General features: G+C 44.4%; 2 protein-coding genes across 2 annotated transcripts; both read right to left on the reverse strand.

The window, feature by feature from the left end:
* Positions 1-4,777: 4,777 nt before the first annotated feature.
* Positions 4,778-7,011, reverse strand: snrnp35 (small nuclear ribonucleoprotein 35 (U11/U12); the record flags this gene model as incomplete). Its single annotated transcript, XM_084324167.1, has 3 exons — positions 6,836-7,011; positions 5,496-5,622; positions 4,778-5,407 (listed from the first exon to the last, which is right to left on the reverse strand). Exons 1-3 carry the CDS (start codon positions 6,955-6,957, stop codon positions 4,778-4,780), a joined length of 879 nt encoding a protein of 292 aa, XP_084180293.1. The 5' UTR covers positions 6,958-7,011.
* Positions 7,012-10,748: 3,737 nt separating this feature from the next.
* Positions 10,749-24,201, reverse strand: kmt5aa (lysine methyltransferase 5Aa). Its single transcript, XM_084324561.1, has 7 exons — positions 23,870-24,201; positions 20,935-21,088; positions 19,230-19,539; positions 18,183-18,270; positions 13,423-13,482; positions 12,100-12,290; positions 10,749-11,111 (listed from the first exon to the last, which is right to left on the reverse strand). The coding sequence occupies exons 1-7, from the start codon at positions 24,008-24,010 to the stop codon at positions 10,901-10,903; spliced, it is 1,155 nt and encodes a 384-aa protein (XP_084180687.1). The 5' UTR covers positions 24,011-24,201; the 3' UTR covers positions 10,749-10,900.
* Between the last annotated feature and the right edge of the window lie 374 nt (positions 24,202-24,575).

A 24,575-nucleotide genomic window follows, 5' to 3' on the forward strand; every position in this document is an offset into this window, starting at 1 on the left:
GATACGATGCTATAGCTTTATTTATTTCAAGAGAGCACTCCAAACCTTTTCTCCGGGACGACAAATCCCCCCCCCCCCCTTTTGCACATTAAGTGCAAAAATGTGGATAAAGTTTTCTGGGTAAAAGGGATGAGGACAAATCATGTGAAGGGCAATGTTGCATCATGACCACTAGAGGGAGGCAGAGCGGGAGGAGGTGTGGATCTGAGCAGATGAATCCAGTCCGTGTATTTGATGAACGGTGACTCACCTTTTACAAGATTCCCCTGAGAAACATAAGTTTAAGTGGATATTGAAAAGGTATAAGAAATGTATTATTGTTTTATTATATAACATGCTGCCTTTTATTCAAACATGCCTGCCTGCTTAATAATAAAATTAAATCATTTGCCAGGTGTTTCGTTTTTTTTTATTGCAAAATATACAATATGATCAAACACATCAAATACAATTCCAAGAAAACTTGGAACCATACAAATATTATTTTGAAATAATTTTTTTACTTTTTTTCTCTCATAAATCGTTTATTTAACTTCAGCCCTGATCATAACCACCAAATAAACCTTTAAATGCCAGTGTGTGTGATGGCATCACAAATTATTGTTAAAAAAACAACAATTTAAATATTTTCTATCAAATGCAAAGTGGATTTTTCTGGGGGGATTATTACAGCCTAGCATGTGGCAATGATTAGCAACAACACAGATTTTGATGGATTTTTAGTTTTTTTGTAATGTCAGATTAAAATGAAATACTCCATTACAATACATTACAAAAAACGCATTTAAAGGGTTACAATTCTAAAATGTATTGAATATTTGGACAATTTAGTCCCTTACCGGTAAGAGTGTAACTTTAAATTCTACAGGCTGAATGAAAGTGGTGTTAAAAAAAAAGGTAACAAACTCCAAGACAATAAAGGTTCGAGCCCAGCTCTCGGCGTTGCTACCAGCTTGGCTGGTCGTTCATACTAATACAATTGGCAGTATTAGGGGGTGGAAAGCTGGTGGGTGGGGATCGGACATTGTGGACAGCGACTCCTACAGGTCGGTTGGTGCGCCTGCGCAGTAGAATCAGGAAGCGACGAGGGCGGCGTGTCCCTCCCGCGTGAATATTAAAGGCAACCAACTTGTGTTCGGCTTTTCTCTGATTGGCCGCGCCCCCCCGCCCCCACGCGCAGGCAAGCGAAAATGAAATCCAAGGAGCAAGCGAGCGGCAGCGCGGGCAACCAACTTGTGTACCTTTGGGCTGCTGTACCAACGCACTTGTGTTGGGCTGCAAATCCATAGTTATGAAATGCGCTGAACTAGAAAGCGTAACGTTATTATGTTTCGCGTTTTTAACAACCAACTACCAGATTCACTCGTGTATAAACAAAGCCCATACAGTTATGAAATGCGCTGAACTAGAAAGCGTAACGTTATTATGTTTCGCGTTTTTAACAACCAACTACCAGATTCACTCGTGTATAAACAAAGCCCATAGTTATGAAATGCGCTGAACTAGAAAGCGTAACGTTCCATTGATTAACGCCATTACCTGCTGTGCTGTAGGAAGCAGAGGTACAGTAAGTTACAGTAGGTGTAGGTTACATGTTTAATCAAAGCCCATACAATTTTTTAGATGAATGATTGTGGATATAATATAGAAAACACATCATTATGATATTGTCAGATGGCGCAAAATACAATGGTGAGTGAGAAATATATCTCCAGTGATAAAACCCAGTGCTCTATGTCTCTATGATACACAGCGTGGATGGGCTTTCAGAGGGAGAGGCATGACTTCGCGACAGCCATATTAGACACTCACTGTACATCAGTGTGGAACTGTAACGTTATATGTTATTTCGCCCGTGGAGGCTGCTGAGCCTGAAGCGCAGCGGGGCGACGCGGTGGTTTATCCCCGGCTTCCGTGCGCCGCCCGCGGCTTGACTCGGTTCAGCTCCAGCAGCAGCAGCGGCCGTTCCTCCGTTGTAGAAGCCCTTCAATGACAGCGCTCTCATATTTTGCGAATGCATAAACTATATCTTAAATTATGTGTCTAATATGGCTGTCGCTTATCAATGACTTCGCGACAGCCATATTAGACACATCGCCATAATTTAAGATATAGTTTATGCATTCGCAAATATGAGAGCTCTGTCATTGAAGTGGGTGGTGGCAGCATTACTAACAGTAGCGATTTTTATTGTTTTGTCATGACCAAACATAATCCCAACATAGATAGGAGGTGTACTGTATGTCAAATGTCGGTCATGTGGTGGAAGAGTTTAGTACAGTCACACAACAGAACACCGCTGTAGTACAGTCTGCCGCGTCTCTCTTGCCGCAAGGGCGTGTGCTAGTGGATTGATTGATTGGCCGTGTGGCCAATCAGAGAAACGCTGAACACAAGTTGGTTGCCTTTAATATTCACGCGTCCCTCCCACGCAGACCCTCGCCGCTGAGAGATCGCACTGTACAGGTGAAAAGATGCGACGGCTGCCTCCTCGAGTACCGGAGGGGACACGTGATGCAAGGCTTCGTCCACATTGCAGCCGGCCTGTGGGAGGCATAGTCTAACAACGTTCGAGACAGGGGAGGGTAGAATTGGACGATACGAAATTGGGGACGGGAGAAAAATAGAAAATGGGGAGAAAAAGTTGATCAAAAAAAAATTCCAAGATAATTAAAAAGATACACCGTTGCCACATATCTTGGCTACAAACATAACCATTGCAAAGTTATAAAAAAAAAATAAGAATCTCAAAAGGACAAGTTTGACACACAAGGTGTTAATAAATATAAAAGGTAAATGTGTTATATATTTAATGATTGACCTCTGCATAGCAAGGAAACCATCTGTCACATACAGTGAGCATTAACCATTTCACTGCCGCACTACCAAACGGTTAACCCTTTCACTGCGACAATACACAGGTTAACCCTTTCACTGCCGCACAACAGCAGGTTAACCCTTTCACTGCCACACTACAGAAGGTTAACCCTTTACTATCACTACAGACGGTGTAGTGTGATAGTAAAGGGTTAACATTCTGTAGTAGTAGTGTGGTAGTGAAAGGGTTCAAAACAAAAAGGGAAATAAATAAGACTTGTTTACAGGTAACACTTTCTCAACGCTCCCTTCCCTAAAGAACTGCCCTCAGCGGACAGACACCACACAGTGCTGCTGTACCAGTGGCGTCTATTCAAAACCCAAACGGTGCATGCGTTTGGGGAATCTGATTGGCCACTGACGTTTCTGGTCATGTGACATGTGCGCCCAATCGCGTGACGCGCCCATTTCCGGCTCTAACAGCCTGCAAACTACCTAACGCCTAGTTTATCACTGGTTAAGCTTAGGCGACTCTTTCGAAGTTGGTTACGGTTAGAGTTTGGAATCAGGGCAGGCGTTCTATCGCCCTGCTCTAAGACAAACTCTAACCTTAACCAACTCCGAAAGAGCGCCTAAGCGTAACCGGTGAAGAACTTGCCGTCACACGATTGGTGCGACCAGAAACAGCAGTGGCCAATCAGAGCGCTAAACGCGAACGCGGAAGCATGCACCGTTTGGGTTTCGAATAGACGCGTACCAGTGTGTTCATGCGGTTTAGATTTCCCTGTTCTCATCCCTCATGTTGTGACAAACATACAACACAGTCTCATCAGCAAACATAAATAAAGTACTAATCGACCACAGGAAAAATGGTATATAATATAATGTACATTATGTTATAGCCATAAGTAATATATTTACTTTTTGTACCGGCGATTCATTTTTACATTTAAGGTTCAGATAGAAAGTTATGGTTAGGGTTGTGGTTAGTTTAAGGTAACAGTGTGGTTAAGGTTATGGTTAGTTTAAGGTAACGGTGTGTGTGTGGTTAAGGTTAGGTAAGAGGTATCGAGGTAAAGGCACTTGCCTCCCCGTGTGAGCTCAGGTGAGGGTTAGTCCAACAAGGGAACTCAAAACGTTTTCTGAAAAGGTTTGCTTTTTAATTATATATATATATTATGTAATATTCACTTACTTATTTGTAAAAACACATTGTACATTTTGGTAAATACGTCAATATATTACATAACATAGTAGCTACAACACAATGTACAATGTGTGTACCTTTTTCCTGTGGTTGATAGGTATTTTATTTACATATTTTAACCCTTTCACCGCCGCACTACCAAAACGGTTAACCCTTCCACGGCGACAATACACAGAAGGTTAACCCTTTCACTGCCTGCCACACGACAGCCGGTTGTGTGATCGTAAAGGGTTAACCTTCTGTCGTGGGGGCGGCTAGGTGGTGTAGTGGGCAAGGCGCTCGCCACCAACGCTGGAGACGCTGGGTTCGAGCCCAGCTCTCGGCGTTGCTACCAGCTTGGCTGGTCGCTCATACTAACACAATTTTGGCAGTGTTAGGGGTGGGAAAGCAGTTGGGTGGGTCCTGGGCGTTGTGGACAGAAAAAACTACAGTTCGGTCGGGCGCCTGCACAGCGAGGGAGGGATCTGGAGGGAGGTAGTCGTGTGATCCTTCCACACGTTACACTCTCCCGGTGAGAATCTGCGCTGCCAGGCTGGCTGCACATGTGTCGGAGGAAAGCATGTGACAGTCTCCGGCCTCTCGGACCAACAGTAGGGGGGGGAGTGCGCAACAACCAGGAAGGGGGTTGGGAATTGGCATAACGACTAACAGTGGGATGGGAGAAAAATCGGAAAAAAGGAGGGGGAAAAAGATTAAAAAAAAAAAAAAAAAAAAAACGTCTGTCGTGTGTGGCGGTGAAAGGGTTAAGCAGTCTCATCTCCGGTCCCGGTGCCTGTGCTGCTTGTCACCGTGTCTCCTGTCCTCTCTCTCGCCGCTGCGGTCCCTCGTCCTCTCCCTGGGGACCTCCCTCCCCCTCTCCCTCTCCCTCTCTCCTCCCTCTCGCCTCCCTCTACTACCCCCCCGCTCGGTCTCTCTCCCGCCGCTGCGGTGGCCACCACCACCACCAGGGGGAGGAGGGGACGACGCCCGGTCCCTCTCCCTGTGTCCACCACCACCACCAGGGGGAGGAGGAGGAGACGACGCGGCCCGCTCCCTCTCCCTGTGTCCACCACCACCACCGCCTCTGTCCCAGTCTCTCCCGGCACCACCACCACCGGCGGGCCACTCCTGCGCCGAGGCGAACCCCAGGTTGATGGGTCTCCTGAAGGGCCGGTCTTTCCCGCCGAAGCGCAGCTGCCCGGACTCCTTCTTGCCGCCCTGCCCGCCTCCCAGCCGCCGCGGCACCCAGCCCTTCAGGGTCCTCTCCTGCTCGAAGTCCACGAACAGCTCGTGTTGGTCCACCACCAGCCGGTTGGCGTCTCTGCGCGCGCGGGTCAGGGACCGCTCCTCTTTATATTCCACGAAGGCGTATCCCTTGGAGAAGCCCGTCACGATGTCCCTCACCTATATGGGGGGGGGGGATTATTGTTGATTATTTGTACAAACGGGGTGTGTGGGTGATTGAGGCGTGATTGCGGGGGTCCGTACTCACCAGCCGCAGCCTGCCCACGTCTCCGTACTTGGAGAAGACTTCGCGCAGCTTGTCCTCCGTCGTCTGCGGGTTGAGGCGCGAGACGAACAGCGTGAGCAGCGGGTCTCCCTGGACGCCCTTGTTGGGCCTGTTTTGATTGATTGAACATTGTATTTAACAGATTGGAGAATAGGTACAACAATACAGTACGGCTCAATACACACAAGTGTTAAGGGGATGCAGACCAGAGAAAGACTTTCATCTAGTTTACATCAGGGTCCCCCATTTTCAATTCATCATGACATACAGATAGACAGTACTACTACATCTATACATTTATGACATACCAGATCTACAAATAAACAGTACTGGTTATGAGTAAAAAAGGTTTTGGGGGAATAGTACAGTACAGCTCAATACACACTACAGAAGGTTAACCCTTTCACTACCACACTATATGGTTAACCCTTTCACTACTACACTACAGAAGGTTAACCCTTTCTCTACCACACTACAGAAGGTTAACCCTTTCACTACCACACTATATGGTTAACCCTTTCACTACTACACTACAGAAGGTTAACCCTTTCTCTACCACACTACAGAAGGTTAACCCTTTCACTACCACACTATATGGTTAACCCTTTCACTACTACACTACAGAAGGTTAACCCTTTCTCTACCACACTACAGAAGGTTAACCCTTTCACTACCACACTATATGGTTAACCCTTTCACTACTACACTACAGAAGGTTAACCCTTTCTCTACCACACTACAGAAGGTTAACCCTTTCACTACCACACTATATGGTTAACCCTTTCACTACCACACTACAGAAGGTTAACCCTTTCACTACCACACTACAGAAGGTTAACCTTTCACTACATATGGTTAACCCTTTCACTACCACACTACAGAAGGTTAACTCTTTCACTACCACACTACATACGGTTAACCCTTTCACTACCACACTACAGAAGGTTAACTCTTTCACTACCACACTACAGAAGGTGAACCTTTCACTAACACACTACAGAAGGTTAACCCTTTCACTACCACACTACATATAATGGTTAACCCTTTCACTACCACACTACAAAGGGTTAACTTTTCACCACCACACTACATAAGGTTAACCCTTTCACTACCACACTACAGAAGGTTAACCTTTTCACTACCACACTACATAATGGTTAACCCTTTCACTACCACACTACAAAGGGTTAACTTTTCACTACCACACTACATAAGGTTAACCCTTTCACTACCACACTACATAAGGTTAACCCTTTCACTACCACACTACAGAAGGTTAACCCTTTCAGTACGTTCGTCTTGTTTACATCAGGGTCCTGTACCTGTAGCGGCAGAACATCGCCCTCCACACCGCGCGGTCATGCGGCTCCAGGTCCGTGCCGTCGATGCTCCCGGCGCGCAGCGGCTCGTACCGCTTCGCTATCGGACACCACTCATGGTTCATGATGATCAATTCTATTATTATTATCCAATAATAAACAACACAAATTGATCCGTGCGGGATCCACCACCCCCGAGGAGATCTCTGAAGCCGACCGTTAATATATTATACTGTGATCAGAATGGTTTCGTCGAGAGGGAATCAGGGATCCCTGGGTTGTGTACGTACATCGACCAAAACATTCCGTGCGGAAACAGATATCCAGTGTTGTCACGTGGGAAAAAACGGTTCCTAGCTAATAGGGCGGTGTAGTCTGACGTCACTGGTTGTTCCACCCGTAGAGGGATTCATCATTGGGGAAAATGTATTATAATAATTTATAATTTAGGACCTGCTCCGAGGTCTATTGTAACAATTCTGCCGCATGGAAATTGAAAAGCGTTCTATTTCTGCATAAAACGAGTTCCCTTCTATCACTAACATTATTGTTTAAGCATTTTTGGTTGAAATAAAATTTGGCGATTTTCTTTTACGATTAATTGCGAATATTTTCACGTTGAGCTACAGATCGTGGATGAATAAGCACAGAAAGGTACACCCAAATGTTCATGCTTTATTTGTTTTAAACTAGACGATTTAGAAATGGGCAATGGGGGAAATACATTGCGCGTTGGACAGAGGGTGGAACACGAAAAACGGCAACGACGTAACCACTACGCCTCCCTATTGGGATAACAAATAAGAGACGCCTCCCACTGGGGTTATGATTTATTATCTTATTATTAAGTGCGAGCGGAGCTAGAGGTAAATTCATGATATTATATTAGATAAAAAATGTATTGTCATCATACAGCACAAGTACAGTACAATGAAAATAAATTTGGCATCCAACCAGTGCAAATGTAACAGTAAAGTGCAATAGTAATATACAACCTACAGGTGATTAAACTGGATATAAAATATGTACATTTGTACTACTGAGTAATAGTGCTGCTAATCAGATGTATGTACAGAGTTGTAGTATGAATATGTACACATACAATGTGGAACGCCCTACCCACAGCTGTAAAGGAATGTGAATCACTACCCCCCTTCAAAACCACTCTAAAAGAGCACCTACGGGAGACTGCAATTCGAAACTGGCCCCTGTAAATGTCCTAACCCAACCCCCTCCAATGTAGTTTCCCCCCCACCCCACCTACCCAACCCCCTCCAATGTAGTTTCCCCCCACCCCACCCCACCTACCCAACCTCCTCCAATGTAGTTTCTTCCCCCTCAAATGTATATACTCTCTTTGTACTCATAAACAGTACTGTATATTTGTAGATCTGCATGTCATAAATGTATAGATGTAGCAGTACTGTCTATCTGTATGTCATATATGTTATGATGAATTGAAAATGGGGGACCCTGATGTAAACAAGACGGAAGTCTTTCTCTGGTCTGCATCCCCTTAACAATTGTGTGTATTGAGCCGTACTGTATTGTACCCATTCTGCAATCTGTTAATACAATTTTCAATCAATCAATCAATCAATACAGGTATAAAGACGCTATGGTAGTAAGTCATACTGTTTATTGTACACGCTATCATAGTTATATGGGTAGACTATAGTATGAGGTAGGCAGTTATTATGATTAGTGTAGGGCAGTTGTAGACAGTGTAAAAAGCAGTATAGTTCAAAGTTCGTACAGTATGGGTAAGAGAGACTAGGAGGGTAATAGGCAATAGAGTTCAGGGAGATGACAGTGAGGGTCAGGAGCTGTTCCTGAGTCTGCTTGACTTGGAGCAGCCAACCCACATTTTCTGAAGCCCCTGTGATCCCAATGTTGGGAAAGCCTTGTAGGTGTTTTGAGCCTCAGAGATGGAACTAGAGGAATATATTCCATTAAATATAGACTTTAATTTCAGATCTACAATAGGTATGGGTCATTTTGTGCACTTTGTGGAGAAAGCAACTCATTTTACACACCTAAAGGAGGCCATAAGCTTATATGTACAGGGAAGCTATAGGTCAAAACGGCTAAAGATACTTAGATAACATATTCCTTTATTGATCTCTTTGGGTAAATCCAGTCATCATAGCAGCATGGGGAAGGGGGGGGGGGTCAGTACAGGTATGGGCAGGGTAATAGTAGAAAGACAAAAATATAGGCAATAAATTTAGATCAGAATATAAAAATATGAGGAAAAAATATAAACAAAAGGTGCAGATGAGTCTTTATGCCCCATTGGTTATAGTATTTGTTACAATAATTTAATCTGAATATATACTATGAGTAAGGCCATCTACCGAGTCCTAGCGGAGTCGAATTTGGTGCTTTCTTCACAAAAAGTGCATTTATTCCACTTAGTTGCTCTGATCTATTATTACATATTTAGCATTTTTAAAAGTTGGCATTTTGCACTTTAGTTTGTATAGTGTTTGGACTTTATTATTTTTTACGAAGTATGGAGCACAATCTCAGAGGGCTCATACAGAACCAAGCATTTCACTGTAATGTACAATTCGCTGCTGTCGGGACAAAACCTCATAACTCCAAAAACCCAACTTTTCAGCAGATGAAAAAAACGAACACAGATTTGAGGGTGAATAGAGTTAGGCGGTTTAGACAGATGATCGGTTTAATGCTTTCCCATTGTTTAAACTTTGTAAAACCCACACACACATATGGAGGATGATCTACGGAGTTGATTTATATAATAAAAAAAAAAATTCAAAAAAATGGAGTTATGAGGTTTTGGCCCGACAGCAGCGACATGTACCTTTATGTGACAAATAAAAACGAACTTGAACTCAAATAGGCGTCATGGCTGATCTGGATGAGACATCTCTTAAAACTTTTAATTGCACACGGTCCCTCGTCGAACAGGCTAAAGATCGACTAAAGTGAAGCGAACAGAAGAAGAAGCAGCGTGTCACGGTTCATACTTGCATAAAACATGGGTTTATTCAACAATGCCTCCACCCCAGCATACAGATTTATTTAAATACTTTCACGTGAAACATCTGGTTTTGGTTGTGGACATTTGACAGCTTTGTGTGTGTGTAAGTTAAGAGGTACAGATTTGTTCAAGTTCATAATACAACTCTACAGCTATACTACACACATGGCATACAGGGTAACATCTCGTTGTTGTTATTTTTTTGAGTTTCAACGGTTGGAATCACATTCCCGCTCATCGGAGCCTTTTTAGAAAGGGCTCGCACTTTGCATCATCTCGTAGTTCTACCTTCTGCATCGACCAGAGAGGGGCTCTCTGGTGTCATAAATATCATGATTATTATTATTATTATTATTGCTAAGCAACGGACTACCGATTAAGAAAAAACATTGTATAAAAATGCAGAACGTTTAACTACAACCTGCATGCAGTGGAAGCACTGGTCTACCAGTAATACAAAATATACAAAATAAATGTGCTGGGAGAAAAAGAAAAATAGCATGTTTCGTTATATAGACGGATAAATATATTAAAAGTATTGATGTCGTCCGACAAAGCAGATGTACCTCAATCTAAATGTTTTTAAGTCACTAGAACCCCCATCCTCCCCTCGCCTACACCACTTAAACTGGACCCTTGCCCCCCCCGCCCCCTAGAAATAGAATACTATTCTAGATCTACGTCTCCCCCCCCCCCCTGTAGAAATAGAATAATATTCTAGATCTACGTCTCCCCCCCCCCCCTGTAGAAATAGAATTATTCTAGATCTACACCCTGCCCCCTGTAGAAATAGAATAATATTCTAGATCTACGCCCCCCCTGCAGAATATAATAATATTCTAGATCTACGCCCCCCCCCCCCCCCCCCCCTTGCAGAAATAGAAACTATTCTAGATCTACGCCCCACCCCCTGCATCTTGAAGAATAAAAAAAGGATACACATTCTCTTGCTAAGGCAATTCATACATTTAAAAAAAACTATCTAATAAAGAAAGTCGAAACGGTTAGTTTCCCTCGTCTGTGAGCGGACCACACCCCCCGCCCCACCCCCCCACACGTCAGTATTTGAGCCAGGGGTGGGCCGCGATGGAGGCCCTGCTGCGGTCCCCGTAGTCGTAGAGCAGCTCCTCGCCGTCCTCCACGTCGCGGGACGCCACCAGGATGAGGTGCGGCACGCCGTTGATGTCGTGGAGTTTGGTTTGACAGTTGCCGTTTTTACTGTGATTGATCAGCCTGCCCATGCGGCCCGTCTCCCTCGTGGCGTCCACGCTGCGGGGGGGGGGGGGGACAAAGACCGCGCCGGTTACACGAGGGACGGACAATACAGGAGGAGAGGCGAGGGAACACAAGACGGATGCTGTGGCTGGTGTTGGATATATAGCAGTACAGGTTAAAGGTGGAATAATGAAAGACCCACACCACCCCAACAACAGCCTGTTCCAGCTGCTGAGGTCAGGCAGACGCCTGCAAACACCAGCTACTAGGACAGAGAGGCTTCGGCTCAGCTTCTTCCCCCAGGCCATCAGAGTCTTGAACACTGAACTCTACACACACAAGCACACATGATCACACGACACACACACTGTACACACTAGCAGCCACTTTAACATGAGCAAGCACACACTCATGCTGCACACGCCCACACTTATGGCCACTAAGGAAAGGTCACTTTAAAAATAGTATAGTATAACCTGAGATTGTATAAAATAGCAATGTACAGAAAGACCCAGTGCCTCATCCGTAGCTAACAGTGTATTGCACTACCAAAGGACCTAGCATGTCCTCCATGCTCTGTAAATAACTCCTGTACAAATACCGATATGCCCCACTATGTTACTTGTACAAATACCGATATGCCCTACTATGTTACCCGTTTACTGCACAATGTTGTTTTATTGGATTCTATTATATGTTGTTACTACTGTATTGCACATCGTTGCGGGCAAGACCAGCCGCATTTCATTGTATACTTTTATGCCGTGACAAATAAAACTCTTGACTTGATATATAGCAGTACAGGTTAAAATATAGCAGTACAGGTTAAAGGTTAAAAGTGGATATATAGCAGTACAGGTTAAAAGTTAATATATAGCAGTACAGGTTAAATGTGGATATATAGCAGTACAGGTTATGGTTAAAGGTGTTGGTCCGATACCGATGTGTAAAAAAAATTAACATATATATCGTGCATCACTAGGTGAAAGGACACAGTATGCGGTGAAAGGACACAGGGCAGAGGGAAGGCGCCTCGTCGTACCAGTAGGTCTTGCAGGCGTACTGGAAGTAGTACATGTAGCAGCCGGTGGCAGGGTTCTGAGCGTACTCTGCCTCCCTCTGCTGGGCGTCGGTGACCTGCAGCAGGTCCCCGTGGTACTCCACCACGTACTGGCCCTTCTGGAAACACTGCCTGGTAAACACACCCCTTCCCTTTCCCACTATGTTCTGGACCTGTTCACACAACCAGGGGGGGGGGGGGGCGACAAGACATTCCATGTTATTGGTTGGTACCCTTTCACCACTACCACACTACCCCAAAGCCTGGTTAACCGTTTCACTGCCACACTACAGAAGGTTAACCCTTAAGTGAAAGGTTAACCTTCTGTAGTGTGGTAGTGAAAAGGGTTAATGGCAGCCCTTTGCATTTTTATTTTTTAGCATTTGTACAAAAGTGTTTAGCGTTTGGTCTTAGGAGGCTCACACAGAACCAAGCATTTCACTAATGTACATGTACCTTATACGTGACAAATAAAACAACTTGGGAAAACTTGAGGTAAGTATTTTAAAGTAAACTATAGTCCGTCTACCCATATAACTCTGTATGATAACATGTACATTAGTGCTGTATATACGATAAATATACACATTTATATTTACGGCATATATATATATATATATATATATATATATATCCACATCTGTCTGAATATATACCTGCATATAATCCTTGTTACATATCTCTACATATCCCTTACCTACTCTTACTACCGGTAGTTACACTGCTGGCCAGTATGACTTCCTACCATAGTGTCCGTATACCTGTATCACTGTACATATTAATACTACAACTCTGTACATGCATCTGATTAGCACTATTACTCAGTAGTACTCATCACTGTAGTAGATAGCTGTAACCGTTTCACAGTATAGTATAGTTGTAACTAGGGATGTCCGATATTATCGGCCGATATTGGCATTAAAATGTAAAAAAAAAAAAAAAAAAAACACGTTTTACATTTATTTAACCTTTATTTACCCAGGCAAGCAAGTAAGAACAAATTCTGATTTAATTTATTGTCAAAAGTATGCATAATGTGTTAATTCCACAACAAGAGATATGTAATGTTAATTACCTGAAATTATTCAGTTTTGGGGGGGGGGGGGGGGGGGACCCTGCATATATCGGTATCGGTTGATATCGGTATCGGAAATTAAGAGTTGGACAATATCGGTATATCGGTATCGGTAAAAAAGCCAACATCGAACATCCCTAGTTGTAACCGTTTCACAGTGTAGTATAGCTGTAACCGTTTCAGTGTAGTATAGCTGTAACCATTTCACAGTGTAGTAGAAATGCAAGTACCTCCATGCCTTCCTCTATTCCATTAATGATGAGATTATCAACGTGCGTCTTCTGTTCACACTAGAAATAGAAGACAAGAGAAGAGTTAGTATAAAACAGACCAGAAACCCATGAGATGCCATAATATATACAAACATTTGCAAAATCAATGTACGCAATGAAAGTGATGTCATTTGATTAAATGCATTAAAAAAGGAAAACCTATGAACTCCCAGTGACTATCGAATAGCAATAGCAAAGCGTTTTGCCCATTGCTAAAAAAAAGAGCAGGGCAGGTAGCCATGAGTGAGTATTGCGAGTGACGTTGCCAGTCATGGAGGTAAAATTATATCACATGGCTGTCCTGAAAACATAGTCTGGCAACGAGGTAAATAAAACATTTAAAGAGCTACAGCTGTGTATCGTTTCAATGTTTACACTGTGGTACAAAACAAGGACTGGAAGCAGTAGGGAGCAGCTAGCCTAGCTTAGCACAAGGACTGGAAGCAGTAGGGAGCAGCTAGCTTAGCACAAGGACTGGAAGCAGTAGGGAGCGGCTAGCTTAGCACAGGAAGCAGTAGGGAGCAGCTAGCTTAGCACAAGGACTGGAAGCAGTAGGGAGCATCTAGCTTAGCACAAGGACTGGAAGCAGTAGGGAGCAGCTAGCCTAGCTTAGCACAAGGAATGGAAGCAGTAGGGAGCGGCTAGCCTAGCTTAGCACAATGACTAGAAACAGCAGGAAGCAGCTAGCCTGGCCTTGGGAAGACTCAGTGGCGAAGGCGTAAGGAAAAGGCTTAGATATGCAGCCTTGGCAGCGAGGGTGGAAAGCTAGGGTTTGTCCGGTGAAAGTAGGATGATGCACAAGACAAGACGAGCATTATTGGGAGAGTTGGGGATTTGTGGGCGGAGTTTGCGAATGAGACGTCAGAAGACGCATTGAAAGGAGGTCGTCAGTGGATTTGGTCGAGGAGAAATAATGTACGCTGGGGGCCAAAGTAAACAAAGGGTAAGAGTATTCCTTTTCTCCGTTGTTGGCATTTCATGTGTGATATTATTTGGTATCAGGAATTGTTCTATTGTTTTTTTTATTTTTATTATCCCTTTCTCCTATTTTTCTCTGATTTTCTCCCCGTCCCAATTAGTCGTTGTGCAAATTCCCCCCCTCCTCCCCTACCTGGTTGTTGTTCGCATGTTCTCCCACGAGTCGGTACAAGGGCGTCCTGATGTCGAACGCACGCTTCCTCCGAGACGTGCGCCGTCAAGCCAGTGACGCTCTTTACACTTGGCAGCGAGGACTCTCATTGGTGAAGTGTAACGCGTGGGGGAGGGCACGCTATCTCCACCAAGTCCTGCCCCCGCTGAGTAAATAATTTGTTTGCACCGCGGAACGTTTCTCGGTGAACAAGTTCCAGGCATACCGTTTATACAAGTTTCAAGTTTCAAGTTTCTTTAATAGTTGTCATACAGAGGTACAGAATACTTTTGTACAAAATGCTTCTTACTGTTGCGCTCCAGAGACTGTGCATGACAAGATAAGTATGAAATAAAAACATAGTAAAGATTAGAAGTAAGTAAGTAAGTAAGTAAGTAAGTATTTATAAAGCACCTTTCATACATGTCATGTAGCTCAAAGTGCTGTACACAATTATAGGCATATATAACGATAAAAGCAATAAAGTCATAGTGATCAGTTAAGATCAATGTAAAAAAAAAAAAAATAATAATAATAATAATAGTAACGTAAAAATGAAAATAACGTAAAAACAGTCATTTGCTTACCAGTTTGGGAGAACAGGTCCGCACAAACATTTCCGCTCAGTGGCAACCGGAAGTGCACTAAACCAATGCACTTGTATGGTAGGTAGCAATGTTTAGGTCTTATAATGCTAGTGTAGTTACGTTTTTATCAGTGGTCATAGTTGGGTCCATAGTGCTTTACCAAGTCCCACGGATCCATCAGTGGCCGTGTATTGTGTGCGTATGTACCCGTTCGCTCATGTGGTCAGTGGTTTGGGAGGTCCGCAAAAACACGCCTTCAGCTCAGAAGCTGAGGTGTGTCAAAAACGTTTGAAAAACTGGAGGCGTGTCTCCTATTGTACCCATTCCTTCATCTAAAAAGTTTGAAAGTTTGGGAGGTCCGCAAAAACACGCCTTCAGCTCAGAAGCTGAGGTGTGTCAAAAACTTTTGAAAAACTGGAGGCGTGTCTCCTATGTACCCGTTCCTTCATCTAAAAAGTTGGGTCCACAAGGCTTATCCTAGCCTCATGGATCCATCAGGTTTTTCCAAGCCATAACTATTTGTAAGCTAGACTGTATAGGTACGTTTTTAATTTTCCTTTAAAAATGTGTATAGAGCTGGCGTTTCTGATGTGTGTTGGTAGTGTGTTCCATAGTTTTGGGGCATAGTTGGCAAATGCCATACTTCCTATCCTTTTTTGGTTTCTGGGCGTGTCTAGTAAACCTGTAGTGGATGACCGTAGCGTTCTTGAGGGCAGATAACTAACTAGGGAATTTGCTATGTATTTTGGGCCTTGCTCATTAAGAGCTTTATATGTTAGGAAAAGGACCTTAAAATCAATTCTATGAGTTATTGGAAGCCAGTGCAGAGTGGCCAGGACTGGAGTGATATGTTCTCTTCTCCTTGTATGAGTTAGTAATCGAGCTGCAGAGTTTTGGATAAGCTGAAGCTTCCCAATGGTTGCTTTGGGAAGACCAGTGAACAGTGCATTACAATAGTCAAGCCGACTTGATACAAAAGCATGAATAAGTTTCTCTGCATCCTTTTTATTTACGAAAGGTCTTACTTTCGCTATGTTTCTTAGGTAAAAAAAGAGGTCACAGTGTTCAGTTTAGACATATGTACAATGTTCGTAGACGTAGTTACCATACAATATACAATACTGTGCAGTGTACTAATATACAATACTATATAGTGCAAGGCATAAATGGACGAGGTGCAGTTTAGGTACAATTCACAGTAGGTGTACGAGTTGTAGTGCAAATCCTTTATCAATAAATATAAAGTGTAAGTGTGTTTGTGTGATCTAAAGTGTGGAGAGTGGGTGCTGCAGTGTGTTGTTTGTTTGAGTGAGTGTGTGCGTGTGGGTGTGTGTGCTGTGTGCATTTGATGGTTGTTGCATAGTGATTATTGTTCGTTTAGCGATTATTGTTCGTTTAGCAGCCTGATGGCCTGGGGATAGAAGCTCCTTCTGAGTCTTTCTGTGCTCGCCTTAAGACTTCGGTATCGCTTGCCTGACGGCAGCAGTTCAAAGAGGCAGTTGTTCGGGTGGCTCGAGTCCTTAATAATTCTCTTAGCCTTCCCCTTGCACCGCTTGTTGTAAATGTTCTGGAGGGTGGGAAGCCCCCCTTCAATTGTGCGTTCGGCTGAACGTGTCACTCTTTGTAGTCCGCTACGGTCTTGTGCAGTGCTATTCCCAAACCAGGAGGTGATGTTGCCGGTCAGGATGCTCTCTATTGTACATGAGTAGAAGTTCCTAAGGATCTTCTGACTGACTTGGAACTTCCTTAGGCGCCTGAGGAAGTAGAGGCGTTGTCGTGCCTTCTTCACAACACTGTCAATGTGTGTGGTCCATGTCAAGTCCTCGGATATGTGGGCTCCGAGGTACTTGAAACTGTTCACTCTCTCAACCGGTGCCCCGTCGATGCTGAGGGGGCTGTAGTCCTTGACCCCCGACCTCCTGAAGTCCACAATCATCTCTTTTGTTTTGCTGACGTTCAGGGAGAGGCAGTTCTCCTGGCACCACTGTGACAGGTTCTCTACCTCTTCCAGGTAGGCCCTTTCGTCGTTGGCAGAGATCAGGCCCACCACTACTGTGTCATCAGCAAATTTGATGATGGTGTTGTTGTTCCGCTGTGCTAGGTGTACAGCGTGCGTTGGTTGACGTCAGACAGTTGTAGGCTATAAAGTTGAGGCTGCGTTGCTCATTGAATGAGAAAACAGATGGATGGAACCCTAAAGCAGGTTCTTCAGCTGCTTGTGTTTTATAATAAATGCATGGGACCACACTGGCTAAAACTGAAGCACCTTTGTATCTCATCCAATATGAGCTTTACCTGCTGAATCTAACAGTGCCATGGTTCTCTTTAAAGTTACATTTCATCAAATTGGTTGCGTATTAACCTATATATATATAGACTAGGGATGTTAACAATTAATCAAAGATCGATTGATTGCTCGTTAAGGATTTACTCGAACACATGACAATGATATGTTACAATGTTCAAATGTTGTCCGTCTCTTATTACATTGTAGCAGTCAGTAGAATGGTGTATTTTCAAAGCATGTTTCAATTAACAGATAAGAGGGCGCAATACAACTATAACGAGGAGGCAACTACCTCTCTGTCTGGAAAATAAACGAGGGGGAAAAAAAACACGAACGACGGCAAGCGTTGATTTTGAAAAAATAACCCAAGTCAGTCTTTTTTTAAGTGGCAAGTGATTATTATTTTTTTGTGCCACATATGCAGCTCGCCCGCTTAAAGTCAACCCAAATGTATTTTAATATGTCTAGGCCTCTACATTTCTATGTTTCATATGCCATGCACTGTTGCGAGAATGCAATATGTCGCTGCTGCGGAAATAAATCTTTTGATTGAGGAAACATATACATTTGTTTGGTAAATTGGGTATTTCTTTGGTACAATCAATAGATTAATTGATCGTTAACGTCGTCAATGATCGAGTAAGGAACATGCTTACAATTTGCAACCCTAATCTAGACAGTATGATGTGACAGAATCCGTCTCACTCGCTCCTACCTTCAGCTCTGCTTTGCTTTTTCTGGAGCTTCTTCTGATGGGATAGTAGTCGGTAACTTTACGATTTTGTGAATTCCTGCTTTCTGCACTGTAAGGGAAACCAGAGAACATGCATCAACACCCTGCTCCAGGAAACTAACTGTGACAAGTACAGACAAAATCATCTTATAGTGTACCGTCCGTCTGTCTAGATAATTATATCTTGATAATAATCATCATCACAATTCTTAAATAAGGAACACATTTTTTTGCCATCTTCCCTAGAGTCAGACAAGAAGGTTGATATCAGTTTCATCTCTTGTGTGTCCATTGGCCTCAGAGAGGTCCAGGTGCATGCTAGCCTAGCACAGCACAAGGACTGGAAGCAGTAGGGAGCAGCTAGCCTAGCTTAGCACAAGGACTGGAAGCAGTAGGGAGCAGCTAGCCTAGCTTAGCACAAGGACTGGAAGCAGTAGGGAGCAGCTAGCTTAGCACAGGGACTGGAAGCAGTACTAGGGAGCAGCTAGCTTAGCTTAGCACAGGGACTGGAAGCAGTAGGGAGCAGCTAGCCTAGCTTAGCACAAGGACTGGAAGCAGTAGGAAGCAGCTAGCCTAGCACAATTACTAGAAACAGTAGGAAGCAGCTAACCTAGCTTAGCACAAGGACTAGAAACAGTATTAAACAGCTAACCTAGCCTAGCACAAGGACTGGAAGCAGTAGGGAGCGGCTAGCCTAGCTTAGCACAAGGACTGGAAGCAGTAGGGAGCAGCTAGCCTAGCTTAGCACAATTACTAGAAACAGTAGGAAGCAGCTAGCCTAGTTTAGCACAATTACTAGAAACAGTAGGAAGCAGCTAGCCTAGTTTAGCACAATTACTAGAAACAGTAGGAAGCAGCTAGCCTAGCTTAGCACAATTACTAGAAGCAGTAGGGAGCGGCTCCCAAAAACTGACGCACAGATGAAACCAATAACCTTCTCGTCCGGGAAGATGACAACAAAATGATTTCCCAGAATGTCGCGGGGAGTGTTCCTTTAAACGCAATCACAACAACAGCAGCAGCCCTTACATTCGGAGCGCAGACTTCTTCCCTTTGACCTTGCATCGGACTCCCCTCCGCTGGTTGGCGAGGCGACGCGCGGTGCCGTTGTTGGCGAGGAGGGGAGAGGGGGCCGTCTTGTTGCCCAGGGGGAGAGGAGGGAGCTCGGCCTGGGAGCGCAGGCAGGAGGGGGAGTGGTGGTGGTGGTGGTGCTGCTGCGTGGAGGACGGCCCCTCTGACCAGCAGCAGGAGGAGGAGGAGGAGCGCTGGCTGTAGCCGCCGCCCTCTCTCTCCGCAAACTCAGAGTCCTGCGCCTTCAGGCCGATCGTCCTCGTGCCGCCTGGAAAGAGGGGAGCAAAAAACGGTGACGTTATTCGAGACGGGAGCGAGGAACGCGTCGCCCTGACGCTCATGACGTGCCGTTTAAAAAAATAAAAAATCGGCTCTCTTTCCTGTACAGTGAATATTGACATTTCACACACTCACATAATACACACACACGCTCACATAACACACACACTCACACTCACATAACACACATTATGTGGTGTAGACGTTTTTTTTTTTTTATATCTTGGAAAAAAAGAAAGAAAAATAAATGCTTTGAGGCAGGGGCAGTTACTATAATGGCACGCTTTGTCCTTCCCATTGATTTCCAGGCCAGGGATTCTGCATAGCGCCAGAACAACTTGTGAATGGTGTTTTCAGATTTCAAAAACGCTGCCCCTCGCAAGTCGGATATTGCAGTAGATTTGGGATATTATCATCATCATAATAATCATCATTATTATTATTAATAACATTATGTGCAACCCTATTTTAAAAAGGTTTAAAAGAGTCTGTTTACATGTCTTTGTTCTGGTGTGTGGGTTGAATTTGAGCGGGTAAACGGGAGGGGTTCCCATTGGTGGCGCTGAGGTGTGGGTGTGGCCAGCAATACAGACCCCTCCCCTACACCCGCTCAACTCTCACCTGCACTTCAAACATAAACAAAGAGTCTACCGTTAACCCTTCACTACCACACTACAGAAGGTTAACCCTTTCACTACCACACTACAGAAGGTTAACCTTTCACTACCACACTACAGACGGTTAACCTTTCACTACCACACTACAGAAGGTTAACCCTTTCACTACCACTACAGAAGGTTAACCCTTTCACTACCACACTACAGAAGGTTAACCCTTTCACTACCACACTACAGAAGGTGGCAGTAAACAGGAGAGTACACAGGCCGTCCTGCTCCAGGGAGACACCCACCGTCGTCTAGGGCTGTCTTAAATACTTCGAAGCTTCGTTCGATGGGCATGGGCTTCGAATATGAAAATAAAATTTGAATATATATATAAAATAATAATCAATTAAAAAAATTAAATAATAAAAAGGTGCGCAAAATCAACTCTGCCTCTCTTTGTTAATTACAACAAGCAATGCTGTTTGTTATTTAAGATGAGGTCGGACTCGGCACTGACAGATTTGTGTTCATTGTGCTGCTTTTATAAAGCCTCAAATGACGGCTTACAATATTTCATGAAAGCAAAGTGTTTAGTTTGTCTAAGATTTTAAAAGGTTTAAACTTTACAGCACTGACAAAGTTGAACAAAGTGCTGTACAAGTCAGACAACATAAAAAAAAAAACGTATACATTTTTTTAATCTCGAAGCTTCGAATTAAAATCGAATCTCTGCCCCGAAGCTTCGAATACCAAATTTTTTCCCCGAAGGTCAGCCCTACCGTCGTCCTGCCACGGCGCGTCGTCCTGCAGAGAGCACCGGTCGGCACAGCGGCCCTCCCGAGTCACCTTGATCATCATCTCACCGCGGGCCGGCGACAGGGACTGGCTGCAGCTCAGGAGGGTGATGGAGTGGTGCCCGCCGTAGACCATCTCCTGTCGAGAGAGATCACATCCGTTTAGGTCTCGCAGCCGCCGCAATAACAATAATAAGATTGGATTTAAAGAGAGAAGCGCCTTCGATTTGATTTTATTACGGATCCCCATTAGCTGGTGCCACGGCAACCAGCTAGTCTTCCTGGGGTCCACACAAAAACAATTATTATTGCAAAACAGAATTATTAAAAGTCAGTACTACGGTCATAAATGTCTTGATGAATTGAAAATGGAGGACCCTGATGTAAACAAGACGAAAGGCTTTTTCTGGTCTGCACCCTCTTAGCAGTACTGTATTGTACCCATTCTGCAATCTGTTAAAAGTTTTCAATCAATCAATATATATATATACCAGAATGTATATCCTGGACCGTATTTATTCTTTATTCTATCTTATTCTTATTTTAGTCCTATTGTGACATTGTTGTTCAATGTGAGCGATCTGTGTAGTGCCGAATTTCCCTCCGGATTATTAAAGGATTTCTATTATATTCTATATTAGGGTTTCTTAACGAATTGAAACCGGGAAACACATTTGTGTGTATATACAGGCTATATAATGCATTATTAGCAGGTGTTTTGGGTTTCTCAGCATTTCAACGCATATATACCCATGATAAACAGAACATAATCATAAACGGAAAAGAATCACAAGCGTCAACATTGAGAGTCGGAAATTAAATTAAATTCCCATCGGGTGTGTAGGAGGTCGAGGGGGGGGGGGGGGGGGGCGTTATGGGTCCTGGAAGTCAGATAGGAGAGTGTTGTTGCCCCCAACAAAAAAAGGCTGGTCTCTATTATAATACCTCGCGGTAGACAACATGACATACATACTTTGATTAGATTAAGACCCCAAATTACCAGGTCTATTCATGGGGATGAGTGGGTTATTATAATCTTCAATCTAGGTGGGGCCAACCAAGGGATTTAACAAATATATAAACACATGCACGCCCACAATGCCGCAACTATGGTCTTGGCTCATCATTGTTATCCGGCTAAGTAACAAATCCCATCATTTTTACACATCGGTATCGGTCCGATATCAAGATAGGGCCGATATAAATTATTTTTTTTAACAAGTTTTGGCCTTAAATAGTTTCAAAATATCAGTCATTTCTGAAAATAACTTACAAAAGTAAAAAAGAAAAATGCGCTTTGGAAAATAGCTCTTTATTTGATTATCATTAAAAAGTGTTTTCTAGGCGGTCAGGTGGCGTAGCGGAGATTGTGCTTGTCACCAATGCAAGAGGCTGCGGTCTCGACTCCCGGAGAGTCAGCATTGCCTTGGCTCGGGCTGATCGCTATACTAACTCGTTTGGCTGAGTTAGGGGGAGGGGAGCCGTGGGTGGGTCCTGGGCGTTGTGGACAGCGACCCCTACAGTTCGGTCGGGCACCTGCACAGCGAGGGTAGGATCTGGAGGGAGGTAGTGTGACCTTCCACACGTTACACTCTCCCGGTGAGAATCTGCGCTGCCAGGCTGGCTGCCAGCTGGCTGCACATGTGTCGGAGGAAAACATGTGACAGTCTCCGGCCTCCCGGACCAACAGTAGGGGGGGGTGCGCAACAACCAGGAAGGGGGTTGGGAATTGGCATAACGACTAACAGTGGGATGGGAGAAAAAAAATCGGAAAAAAGGAGGGGGGAAAAGATAATAAAAAAATAAAAATAAAATAAGTGTTTTCTATACAGAGATATCGACATCGGTAAATATCGGTATCGGCCAGAACAGCAATATTAATATCGGTTATAATTTTCGCATCACACCAATTGTATACGACACAGGTCTCGTTGAGACAATCAGGCTAACGTTTACTCGACTAACGTTAACCCTTTCACTGCCGCACTACCAAAACGGTTAACTCTTTCACTGCGACAATACACCGAAGGTTAACCCTTTCACTGCCACACACACAACAGCGAGTTAACCCTTTCACTGCCACACACACAACAGCAGGTTAACCCTTTCACTGCCACACACAACAGAAGGTTAACCCTTTACTATCACACTACCGACGGTAACCCGTTGAGACAACCAGGCTAAAGTTTACTCGACTAACTTGAACCCTTTCACTGCCACACTACCAAAACTGTTAACCCTTTCACTGCCACACACAACAGCGGGTTAACCCTTTCACTGCCACACTACAGCATGTTAACCCTTTCACTGCCACACACACACTGCCACACACACAACAGCAGGTTAACCCTTTCACTGCCACACACAGCAGGTTAACCCTTTCACTGCCACACACACACAACAGCAGGTTAACCCTTTCACTGCCACACACAACAGCAGGTTAACCCTTTCACTGCCACACTACAGCATGTTAACCCTTTCACTGCCACACTACAACAGCAGGTTACCCCTTTACTGTAAGTGTAGTGAAAGGGTTTTAACGGTGTGCAAATAAATGAATTGCGATCATGCAACAAATCTGCCTGTTGTTGTTGTTGGGCCCCCCATCTGACAGAAAACGGTGGTGCTGCCGATTGGCCTCGCGCTGACGCAGTGTGTTTGACGTGACGTGACGTTTGACGTGAGGTGACGCAGGCAGGCAGCACGCGCCGTCTGGCGCCGCCTAGAGAAGACCTTTAACTGACGTCAGCAAAGCACGTCGTTTCTACTCCATTAGAAAATTACACACAAATACAGCTGCGATAATAATATTAAACATTACATACATACCCACACTGGTTTCGTTCTCAAATAGTGCCCCTAAAGCCTGTATATATATATGGCGTGGAAAGAAAGAAACGCCACACCGACCCAAACTTACCCCGTTCATTTCAGACTTGTTTGAGTGGTTCTTGTTTTTTTTTCTCCAGATCTCTTTCTCGCTTTTTGCATTTAAAGGATTCGGTTCCAAGTCTGTTGTTGTTGCGCGAAAAGCTGGCCAGTCTTCCTCCCCCTGTTTCATAAAATGGTCACTTCCATCGGTCTCCGCCCGTCCCCCACGAACGTGTCCTTCTTCGATGTCTGTTATGGTTTAAATTCCTCTGGCGACGCGATGCCAGCGCGGTCCCTCTTCTGCTCCTCCGCCATGTTTTCCATATATTTCAATGAATGCGTTCTTTTCAATGCACCCGGGCGATGGCCCCGTCACGTGGCAACCTCTCTGAGTGAGGGGGGCGGAGCAGGGGTTCAGCTCGCGATGGCCCCGTCACGTGGCAACCTCTCTGAGTGAGGGGGGCGGAGCAGGTGTTCAGCTCGCGATGGCCCCGTCACGTGGCTACCTCTGTGAGTGAGGGGGGCGGAGCAGGGTTTCAGCTCGCGATGGCCCCGTCACGTGGCTACCTCTCTGAGTGAGGGGGGCGGAGCAGGGGTTCAGAGGTTTTTTCAGGCTTTTACCTCAGCCCGCGTGGCGCAAACATCACACACATTGATTGATTGATTGATTGATTGATTGATTGATTGATTGATTGATTGATTGATTGATTGATTGATTGAAAACAGCTACAGCTCAATACACACAATTGTTAAGG

This window comes from Notolepis coatsorum (genome assembly GCF_963971535.1).
Source record: "Notolepis coatsorum genome assembly, chromosome: 11".
Classification (NCBI taxonomy): Eukaryota; Metazoa; Chordata; class Actinopteri; order Aulopiformes; family Paralepididae; genus Notolepis; species Notolepis coatsorum.

Bases quoted from the DNA above. Each gene is read 5' to 3' on its own strand.
- kmt5aa (XM_084324561.1), bottom strand. From the start codon at position 24,010: ATGAAACAGGGGGAGGAAGACTGGCCAGCTTTTCGCGCAACAACAACA. The intron at 19,540-20,934 runs GTAGGGCTGACC...CCCTCTTTCCAG, and splicing joins CGCGCCGTGGCAGGACGACG to GCGGCACGAGGACGATCGGC. The intron at 12,291-13,422 runs GTACTTGCATTT...TTGTGTGAACAG, and splicing joins GAATAGAGGAAGGCATGGAG to GTCCAGAACATAGTGGGAAA.